This window comes from Lampetra planeri, chromosome 26 (genome assembly GCF_965212315.1).
Source record: "Lampetra planeri chromosome 26, kcLamPlan1.2.h2, whole genome shotgun sequence".
NCBI lineage: Eukaryota > Metazoa > Chordata > Hyperoartia > Petromyzontiformes > Petromyzontidae > Lampetra > Lampetra planeri.
In genome coordinates, this window is record NC_136132.1 from 11,729,909 (window position 1) to 11,740,960 (window position 11,052).

At 53.9% G+C, this 11,052-nt stretch overlaps 1 protein-coding gene across 2 annotated transcripts; it reads left to right on the forward strand.

Annotated features, from left to right (window-relative positions):
* Nucleotides 1-484: 484 nt before the first annotated feature.
* On the forward strand, nt 485-10,419 carry TPPP3 (tubulin polymerization promoting protein family member 3). 2 transcript variants are annotated; one of them, XM_078606824.1, is made up of 4 exons: nt 485-592; nt 5,332-5,534; nt 8,195-8,348; nt 8,584-10,419. In XM_078606824.1, exons 2-4 carry the CDS (start codon nt 5,347-5,349, stop codon nt 8,770-8,772), a joined length of 531 nt encoding a protein of 176 aa, XP_078462950.1. In that variant the 5' UTR covers nt 485-592; nt 5,332-5,346; the 3' UTR covers nt 8,773-10,419. The 2 variants fall into 2 exon arrangements, with proteins under 2 accessions (XP_078462950.1, XP_078462949.1); XM_078606823.1 differs by lacking the exon at nt 485-592 and adding an exon at nt 3,346-3,478.
* Nucleotides 10,420-11,052: the final 633 nt, after the last annotated feature.

Genomic DNA, 11,052 nt, shown 5'->3' on the forward strand with positions numbered 1-11,052 from the left:
CATCTTATGGATGAAGACGTAGACATCTAAGCTTGGCACGAATCAAGTGAAGACGTCCATACGGCGTCGAGATGTGTGCGAGGGAGTTTGTGGAGAGCGGGCGAGCGAGGAGGCTTCCCGTAAAGGCAACGAAGATTGTATCGGCGCAGAGAAGCTCCTCGGTGCGCAGAGAGCGCAGCTCGCCTGGTGGAGTGAGGCTGTCGGAGAAACTGGTTGCGGCTTGACTGCTGCTCGGGGCTGGTAGCTGTTGGTCAGTCGCAGCTGGGCAAACAGAGAGAGAGGGGGGGGGCAGGCGACAGGACGACGGATGGTGGAAGGCTCCTGCGGCTGCTGATGCCATCCCAGCTGGGGGGGGGGGGGCGTGTCAGTCGCCTGGTGGGTGACCTGGTGACGCGTGACGGCACGAGGTTGCCACTTGTTTGCCGCGTGCGAATGTTGTGACCATAAACCTGCTCTCGGCGCCTGTGTTGGTCGCCCCGTTGCTAGGGAAGCGAGAGTTTTAGTGCGGACGGGCACCGCGGGAGACGGCGGCGGTCTCATCAGAGGGGAAGAAGCTTCGCGTTCAAGGGTTCGGGCTGTGCACGGTGCCAGGGTAGGTGCGTCTAGCCGAGGGCAGTGCACGTGTGTGAACACGGTCGTTGCATGGGGGGGCGGTGGCGTTGTGGTTAGCGCACTGCGCCACGAAGCAAACCCGTCGACCACAGTTCGATTTCCCACTCGCAGCCAGCTTTTGTGACTAATATCTAAACCCCATCCTGGGCCTCCCCTAGGTCGACTCAGTCTGAAATGAATACCTGGTGCGGTGTAAGAAAGCTGTCTCTGGTGTGAACCAATCCGTTTCAAAGACAATGCATATATTATCAGAGTATTATTTTTGTTTGCATTCTAACCGCAAGTATTGTGGTTAATGTAGACATGATTCCTTGTAAAAGGTTTCAGTTTGGTGTTTTAACATCTTAACACCTGTTTTGTTGCCAGAAAAAGGGGAAAACCTATTATCATCGGTGTATAAACATCAACACTGGGGAGACAAAGGCGGCCGGGCGTGGTGTTGGCCACCCATCCCCTCGTGTGCCCGTGTCGGCCTTGACAGGCGCTAATCGCTAAAAACACTTGCCCCGACAATCTGTTAGTGCTACCCGGGAGATCTTGGTGTTTACAAAAACGGGCAGAATCAGGGTCTTTATTTATCCTGGACGAATCCGATGAGCTATGAAGCTCTTCATCACAACGAGCGAGTGCAGATGATAGGAAATGCGTGCAAGTGACTAACAATAAATAAAGTACACGAGTACAAGTTGATGAAGTACACCAAATCCTGCCGATTTTTTCCCCCGATTCGCACGGTTGGCTTACGGATGTGCGAAACAAGTTCAGCATACAGTGCACACACAAGCTTGGGCAAGGCAGTAATGTCGTCTGAAGGGCAGACTCGGCAGACCTGTGCGATCTCGTCAGCTGGCACCAGAACCGTCCTTAGCGGGGGGTGCGGGGCCCGGGGCAAACCCCCACAGCGTGGGCCCCCCGACGCCTTCATACCCACACCGTGACGTCGAGGCGCACCCCCCCCACCCCAAAAATCGCGGGGCCCGGGGCTGCCGCCCAGATTCACCGTTACTATAAGGACGGTTCTGCCTGTTACCGATATGAACATAAACATGGGCGCGTGGCGTGCATTGAACATGGGGCCTTGTAGGAATACCTGGACTGCAACTCAACTGAAATATCGTCTGCATTGCCGCGGAAGTCCGCTGCTGCTGCTGCTGCGGTGGTGATGGCGGTGGTGATGGTGATGGCGGTGGTGATGGTGGTGGTGATGGCGGTGGTGAGGATGTCGCCGTAAATCTCATTGACTATTTGCACTGCCGAGCGCCTTGAGGCCCCTGTGAGCTCTGCGTGGACACGGCCTGGCAGGGCCACGCGTGCGGTGGCCTGGCCTCAGCAAGCTGCAGAGAGACTCGCGGTCGTGGGGGGGGGGGCACTTGGCACTGCGGTTGGAGAGCGAGCAAGTCAAAGTTAGTTTTGTTTACCAAGGTGAGACCGAGACGAGTCTCCATGGAGCCATTTATTGCCGGAATCAAAATGATGCTAAAATAATAAGAGACTTTAACCCTATACCCTTTCTGGCAATATTGCACAGGAGGTGTTAAGATGTTTACAGCAAGGCCGTAGCCATGGAGTCAACATTGGGGGGGGACCAAATCTTCCAGGGTGTCTGGGGGTCCCAACCCAGAAAAAGATCTACATTTGAAAACTTATTTCCTGCCTTAAATATAAAAAATTCACTTACACATAGGATGGACTTTTCATTTATGTTTTACAATAATGTTTAATAGTGTATTGTATTACATTGCTCTGTTTTTACTTTTTACCATTGTATGCAATGGCAGAGATTAGGTATTAATAAAGTACAACCATAACCACAATCACATGAACATAAATCTATGCGTTGATTTATATGAAGACAAGTCCAGATATTGTGGCCAAGGTTTAGCAACATTTTTTTTTTACATAGCATAGCAATTATTTTTTTATAGCAATATATTGGGGGGGACATTTTGAGCATATTTTTATATTGGGGGGGATGCGTCCCCCCCAATATATATTATACTATTATAATTACGACCTTGGTTTACACCAAGTAGACACCCCCATCGCAAGGCATCGTCAAGTCTGCATGAACCACACATCATGCTTGTGGGTAGAAACATGCAAACACGCAAACATGCTTTATGATAATAATGCATGCGTTGCCTTTGTGACTGACCGGCCTGCACCGGAGCCAGCCTCCTCCACAGCCTTGTCCCCTGCACCGCACTCGGAGCACAGAACAAACGCCAACAGGCGAGCAGCAAAGGCTTCGCAAATATCCGAGCGTCGATCGCTCGGGTCGAGGGGCCCGTAGAGATTCGTCTCATTCGCGAGAGTGACCCGGTCACCAACAAGACACACGCGCAGCGGCAGCAGCGGCAGCAGCGGCGACAAACAACAACGAATAGAGATGGGAGCAAATTTGTTCGTACTTTTAAATACTTTGGGAAAATCAAGGAACATATTAATAAATGTCGGTGTGTGGGGGGTGGAGGGGGGGGCTAGGTTCGGGTGATTATAATTGAACGAGCGGCGACCCGCGGGGCGCGCCTCCGCCCTTGACTTAACGCAGAGCGGCGTCGCTCGGAGCGGGCGGTGGTAGGGGGTAGGAATACAACTACATAGGGGTGGCTGAGAGGCACAGCGGTGGGGATGAGTGAATGGGGGGGGTGCGAGCCTGTGGTTCGTGGGGGGGGGGGTTGGTTACCTTGGAGGCGCCCAGCAACAGCGGGAGGGGCCGCGCGCTGCACCTGGGCGCGAGGCGCTGCGCATTTAAAGGCCCGCTCAGGTGTGGGCGCCTGGAGACTGCTGCTGCTACGACTGCTGCTGCTACTGCGACTGCTGCTGCTGCGAACCCGCGGGTACCTCTCCACTGCTGCTGCTGCACGTGAGTTCGTGGATGTATGCGTGTCCGCTCCCCCAGCGAGACGTGAGCATGGAGACGTCCCGTGGTGGATGAGGACGACATTCCCAGTCACGCGCTGCAGGCGACGGGAAAAAGACGGAGACGTGTAGATGAAGCCGTGGGCGTGTGTGGTGTGTGTGTGGCGTGTGTGGTGTGTGTGTGTTGTGTGTGTGTGGTGTGTGTGTGTTGTGTGTGTGTGGTGTGTGTGTGTTGTGTGTGTGTGGTGTGTGTTGTGTGTGTTGGGGAGCGGTGGTGTAGCGAGTAGCGCGCTGCGCTATAAACCTGGCTGTTCCGGGTTCAATTCTCGCGCACGGAACCGGTCCTGGGCCTCCTCCCCTAGGTCGACTCAGCCTCAAATGAGTACCTGGTGCGGTGTGTAAACATCGCCACTAGGGAGACAAAGGCGGTCGGGCGAGTTGCTGGTCACCCACCCCTCGTGTACCGTTCCGGCCTTCAAAGGTACTCGATTACAGCACTTGCCTCAACAGTCTGGTTAAGGATATATTGGGGGATCTTTGTCTTTTGAGTGTTTTATGGTGGGGTACTGTAAAAGTTCCTTTACAGGACTGTATTTACAAGTGGTGGTGGTGCTGCTGCTGTTGCGTTGACAGTGGTGCGCAATTAATAACAATAACGCAAACAACCTCAACATATTCCTCAATGATAGCTTTGTGTGTGGCCTTAAGAGAAAATTGTAGATCTGTAAAGAAAAAAGGGTTTGATTTTTCAAAGGATGGCGATTCAATCATGAAGGCGATGTCGCTAAGGGGGCGGCGCCCGCACACAAAGACAAAGGGGTCCCCTATAGCATTCCGCGGACTGTTGGGGCAAGTGCTGTTGCCCCAACACTCGAGGGGGTGGGGGGTAAGTCCGGCCGCCTTTGTCTCCCGAAAATGATGATGTCTTACCGCACCGGGTGCTCGTTTAAGGCCGAGTCGATCTTGGGGAGGCCCACGACCGGTCTGGAGTTGGTCACCGATGTTGGCTGTGAGCGGGAAGTCGAACTCGGGTCGCTGAGGCTCGTGGCGCAGTGCCCTAACCACTACGCCACCGCTCCCCACCACGGCACACACACAAAGATTCCCCGTATAGCCGTGACCGACTTTTAGGGCAAGTGCTGCTCGCAAGTACCTATGAAGGCCGGCATGGCACGCGAGTGGGTGGGTGGCCAGAACCATGCCCGGCCGCCTTTGTCTCCCTAGTGGCGATGTTTACACACCGCACTTGGGAGACAATATCGGTCGACGCTTACACATCGCCACTCCTCATTTGAGGCTGAGTCAACCTAGGGGAGGCCGGTTTAGATAATCGTCACTGGCGTTGTCCGTGAGCGCGAATTGATCTCGTGTCGCCGGGTTCGTATCGCAACGCGCTAACCGCTCCCCCACCGCTCCCCCACACACACACACCCGCGCGTACACACAGACACAGACAAAGATTCCCCGTATAGCCTTACCAGACTGTTGGGGCAAGTGCTGTTAGCGAGCACCTATGAAGGCCGGCATGGCACGCGAGGTACTCATTTGAGGCTGAGTCGACCTAGGGGAAGCCCAGGACCGGTTCAGATAATCGCCACTGATGTTGGCCGTGATCGGGAATCGAACCCGGATTGCCGGGTTCGTAGCGCAGCGCGCTAACCGCTACACTACCGCTCCCCCACGCACACAGACACGCACACAGACACGCACACAGACACACTCACAGACACGCACACAGACACACTCACACGGACGTTATTTACGACGGGAGGGGGGTGGGATGAGGGCGAAAGTCCAGCGAGAAGTCCGCTCGTCGCGAGGGAGACGCGGAGACTCAATGGCGCTCTTCCCTCGCAGATCGCTCACGCGGAGATGGCCGACGGGGTGGACATGGCGTCCGTCGAGGAGACGTTCAGGAGGTTCGCCGTGCACGGCGACACGAAGGCGAGTGGCAAGGAGATGAACAACAAGAATTGGGCGAAGCTGTGCAAGGACTGCAAGGTGATCGACGGCAAGGGCGTGACGGGCACGGACGTGGACATCGTCTTCTCCAAAGTCAAGTTGCGTGACTCGCGCTCGCATCGTTTCCATCCCACTCGTCCCGGTAGCCGGCAAGTGCCGTCGGCGAGACCGCTACGACACTCGCTCGAGAGGGCCGGTGTAGGTGGCCAGCAGCATCAGGTCCGGCCGCCTTTGTCTCCCCAAAATGATTGTGTTTTACACACCGGCCGCTTCTGTTCAGTTCATGTATTAGGTATAGCCCTGTGAGCCATGCGGCTCTTGACTCGGGTGCAACCGCAACAAACTAAAACATGAACAAGGAACATCTTGAGAAAAATCCAGGAAAAAACAGCAAAGTCGTCCAGAAAGAACACCGCATATCAACGCTGTGTGCAACAATCCCAGTGGGATGCGAGTCAAACAATAACAACCATAAGACAATTTATATTAAAGTTGTCAGGCTAACTCTGTACTTCAACAAACAAACTTGTCTGAACCAAACGTTTTCGAAATCACCAAAATAAAGCTCTAAAAACAATGTAACAGTGATCATAGGAACTGTGATTCAAATTTTACAATAAACGATATACATAACATGTTCGACCCATCTTTGCAGCCATAGCTGGCAGCATGAGTCACTCCATAACAGCAGGAGGATCAGCAGCAGTATCAATATTTTTCAATGCACCTTTAAAGATCAGCGCACTATAATCAAAACTCAAGATCATACTTTGCAGCGGTCATCCGGAGCGATGCATTTGATTTCAGGCCACTCTGCATAGCAGTGTCAGCTAGGGATGTACAGCTCCTGAAGAGAAGTTTTGAGTGAAGATCTCACAGGTAGTGATCCAATTTGCAGTTTATTGGCGAAGGCATTCCCAGACCCTGGGGGCATCAACAGCACAGGCCCTTCCTCCAGTGTTTGTGCGGCAATCAGGAATGCGAAGCTGCTAAATGAGCGAAGACCCGAGGAGATCCAGCAAGTAGTCTGCTGATTTTTTTTGTAAGTACATCGTGAATAAATCAGATCTGTTGCACAAGCCGTCGATCATTAAGAGATGTTAAGTTTGACCCAATGTAAAGATCGCAGTGGTGGGTCCTATATGGGCAGTTCAATGCAAATCTTAAGGCCGAGTGATTAATTGAGTCAAGCTTCTTCAGTACAGTACTGGGGGCTGATTTATACACGATGTCACAGTAATCAAGTAGAGGCAGTACGGTTGCTTTTATCAATTCCAAACGGAACATAGGGGGCGAGCAATGCTTTTGTCGAAACATGTTTTTTTTGTCTTTTTACCAATATAATCAATGTGATCTTGAAAATTCAGTTTTGAATCAAAAATTACCCCAAGATACTTATAGATCTTGACTTGCTCTATTTGATAATTATTTAAGGAATGTAATTGGGGAAAATAACTTCCTGCTTTAGTCCTGGTGAGAAGCATAGCATATTGGTTTTGGAGATATTCAGGACTAGTTTAAGAGCAACTAGCTGATGTTGTAGTTTGTTGAAATCACCCTGGAGCTTAGCAATCACGTCATCCGGAGAGCGGCCAGCAGTCACCAGTATCGTGTCATCTGAAAACAGATTAACCCTGGAATGATCCAGGTCAATGCCCAAGTCATTGACATGAAGAGAGACCAAGAGTTGGCCAAAGATTGAACCCTGTGGAACCCCTTTTGTGATCTTAACACTGTTTCACCTCCAACCATCTATGAAGACAGTTTGGGTGCGAGAAGAGAGGTACATTTGTTAACCATTCTACTGCGTGTTTGGAGAAACGGAGGCAACTTAGTTTACTAAGCAGGTTGTTGTGTAAATGTGATCGAGAGAGTCTAATGCAGCAGATGTGGTGCTATATTTTTTTCGGAACCCAGATTGGTTTCGATGTAAAAGATTATTGTCGGACAGGAAACTGCTAATTTGGTCGTTCAATAATTAAAAAAACATTTTAATCAACGGGGACAAAATTGAGATAGGTCGGTTGTTATTTGGATCATCTTTAGTGCTCCCTTTGTGAAGTGGACGACTCGATCTCGGGGAGGCCACGACCGGGTTCAGAAATTGGTCACCGATGTTGGCTGTGAGCGGGAAGTCGAACGGCCTCCCAAGGCAGCGGAGTTGACGCTGCCAGTCTAGGGATCGTGTCTTTTGCTTGTCCAACTGCTCGGGTTGAGGTCTCATTTGAGGTTTAAACTTTTATATTCTTAGGTTTTTTCGGTAAAGTCACGTAGGTAAAACATCAAAATTAATGAAAATAAAATAAAACAAAAATCACGACGTTTCGGAGGCAACACAAGTCTCCGTCATCAGGTGGTGCCCAAACGCCACGTCGACCAACTCCAGCGGTCCTTCGCCTCTCGTGAGTTGAATCACCCCGTGATGCACCGCGTGCTGTACCCCCCCCCCCCCCCGTGCTGCACGAGAGATTCGCACCGCGTTCCCAGTTCCCAGTTCCGTCCCGGCATCGTTTGCGGTGACCAAGCGGTCGCTGTGGCCGCTGGCGAGATAACCGCGAGGTCGTTCGGGACACGAGGAGGTCACGAGGAGGTCACGAGGAGGTCACGAGGGCGAGGAACTCGTCCACCAGTGGCTGGTGGAGGGGGACGCGGCCGCCTCCGCGTCGTGCCCATCCACTGCTCCCCGGCACGTGCCGGGCGACGTGACGACTCAACAACATGTGACCCCCCCCCCCCCCCCCCGGGTGCGCGCTCGCAGGGCCAAGTCGGCTCGCACCATCACCATCACCGAGTTCCACGCCGCGATCGCCGAGCTCGCGCCCAAGCGCTTCAAGGGGCGGAGCGCCGAGGAGGCGCTGTCCGCGCTGCACGCGCTCCTGGCGGGGGCTGCTCCGGCCAACACCGGCGTCACGGTAAACCGCACTGCCCCCCCCCCCCCGCCACCAGCCCCCCCCCCCCCCCCCCCCGATCACGGCCGGAGCCCACACACCCGCGTGCACGGCGAGCGGCGTGCGAGCATCCCACGCGCTCGCCGACGAGAGGGACAGAGGCTCGTGGCCGCGGGTCGATGATTCCCCGTGACCCCCCCCCCCCGCCCTCCCTCCCCCCCCCTAAGCGTCACCTTTGGTCCCCGCGTTGTCCCGGCAGAAAGCGGCGGCGGTGGGCGGCGTGGATCGGCTCACGGACGCCTCCAAGTACACGGGCTCGCACAAGGAGCGCTTCGACGCGGACGGCAAGGGGAAAGGCAAGTCGGGTCGCGCCGACGCCGCGGCGAACTCGGGCTACGTGGGCAACTACAAGGGTGTGGGGACCTACGGCGACAAGGTGGCCAAGTGAGCGGGGGCGCCCCCAGCCCCCGCTCTTCTCCCCCCCCCCCCGCCTCTCAATGCCCCTACGCTCCTTCACAGACACCCACCGCTGTGAAGAAAGAGCTTCATAGCTCATCGGATTCCTCCAGTCTAAATAAAGATTCTGATACCGATCCACAGGCGCCAACTGTGCACCTCACCGCGCCCCACCTCGCCCTCCCAAGGGCCCCCACAGCCACGCGCGCGCGCGGGTGACACGCACGCGCGCCATTGTTGAGGAGCGGCGGTGTTGCTGGCCACCGTTGCACGAGCGAGCACTTTGAGACGGTGGGGGCCGTGAGCGGCACGGCATCTGCCCCGAACGCAGCCTCCGCGTCTCGCTCGGAATGACCCGGATTGGTTCGTTGAGCTTCGAGCAAGTTCGCTGAAGTCAAACAATTCAAAGAATCTCACGATGCCCGGCAGAGATAAGGCGTCGTCGAGTTTCCAAATGAGATAGAGACAGAGCAAAGATTAGACGAGCAGTGAGTCCGTGTGCGCGCGCGTGTGTGTGTGTGTAAGTGTGCGCGTGTCGGTATGTGTGTGTGTGTGCACCGGCGCGTGTGGAAGTAAGAAAGAAGGAGGAGGAGCGATAATCACAGGGTGCGTGTAAGAGTTGACAAGTGTGTGCAGGCGCGTGTGTAAAAGAGAGCACATGCGAGTTTGCATGCGTGCAAGAGAATGTCTGTGTGTGTGTGTGATTGATTCTGTGCCATAACGCCGGCGGCATCATTGTCCTTGTGACCCTCTGGCCGCAAGCGAGCCCTTCGATGATGTTGGAAGTGGCGGTGGCGGTGGTGAAGGTGGAGGAGGCTCGTGAAGGATGCTCCTGGGCAGTTGGAGGCAGTCACCCTCCAGCAACAACGGAGGGCAGAGGAGCGATGCTCACAACAACGAGCGGAGCGCCGGGCGATTAAAATTCTGCAAGTTGGCACAGTGGTAGGCACAGCTGGTAAATCTACCAGTCATCTCAGTCAGCCAGTTCATGGCACCTGGGTCTGTCCCGGGACCTGTCAGCGAGCCTTTGACATTTCGCGTGGCCTCAAAGCGCACCTAGCCTGGCACAAAGCGCTGTGGTGACGTCACCGCCACATAAGTGTGCCCTGTGGTCAGTGCATCTGTAGAATGGGACGAGATGAGCTATAAACTATTATTTTTATTTTACCAGGTAAGGGCCCCATTGAGCTAGATCGTAAAAAAAATGCAGAAGCAACCTGGTAGCTCAACGAAGTGGCTCATCGTCATCATCATCACGTGTACATTTATAGCAAGCAAATACTGTTAGACACGTGACGTTGATTCGAACAGTGCACTGGAGGCGGGATTGATTTCATGACACTGTATTTGTTCGTGACCCCGACACTTGAGTGAGCTCTCACCGCGGTCACGTGACAAAAAAGAAACCCCTTCCACCCCGTGACCGGGATCCTTGGCCGATTCAGACCCCCCCCCATCTCCCCTATCCCAACCTTGTCATCTCAAAGTCGTGATCCGCGTGGCGGTGCGCGGCGTGAACAATGCTCAGACAATGCGCCGCGTTCCTTGGATCTCACGTTTACGCGACACCGTTTCAATTACCCGCGGTCGTATCTGGTGACATTGCATTGATATTAAATACACCACTGGAATATTATAATGCGAGGTGTGGTTCTGTGTGTGTGCTTCTTGCCAAGTCTACATGGGTGGTGTGATTCAGTGTGTGTGTGTTTCTTGCCAAGTCTGTGTGGGTGGTGTGATTCAGTGTGTGTGTGTGTGTCTTGCCAAGTCTACATGGGTGGTGTGATTCAGTGTGTGTGTGTGTCTTGCCAAGTCTGTGTGGGTGGTGTGATTCAGTGTGTGTGTGTGTGTCTTGCCAAGTCTACATGGGTGGTGTGATTCAGTGTGTGTGTGTGTGTCTTGCCAAGTCTACATGGGTGGTGTGATTCAGTGTGTGTGTGTGTGTCTTGCCAAGTCTGTGTGGGTGGTGTGATTCAGTGTGTGTGTGTGTCTTGCCAAGTCTACATGGGTGGTGTGATTCAGTGTGTGTGTGTGTGTCTTGCCAAGTCTACATGGGAGGTGTGATTCAGTGTGTGTGTGTGTCTTGCCGAGTCTGCATGGGTCGTGTGATTCAGTGTGTGTGTGTGTGTCTTGCCAAGTCCACGTGGCTGGTGTGATTCAGTGTGTGTGTGTTTCTTGCCAAGTCTACATGGGTGGTGTGATTCAGTGTGTGTGTGTGTCTTGCCAAGTCCACGTGGTTGGTGTGATTCAGTGTGTGTGTGTGTCTTGCCGA

What these genes read in the sequence shown, in the direction of transcription:
- TPPP3 (XM_078606824.1), top strand. Translation starts at nt 5,347, where the DNA reads ATGGCCGACGGGGTGGACATGGCGTCCGTCGAGGAGACGTTCAGGAGG. An exon ending in ATCGTCTTCTCCAAAGTCAA is followed by an intron (nt 5,535 to 8,194) that starts GTTGCGTGACTC and finishes GCGCGCTCGCAG; the next exon opens with GGCCAAGTCGGCTCGCACCA. An exon ending in CGGCCAACACCGGCGTCACG is followed by an intron (nt 8,349 to 8,583) that starts GTAAACCGCACT and finishes TTGTCCCGGCAG; the next exon opens with AAAGCGGCGGCGGTGGGCGG.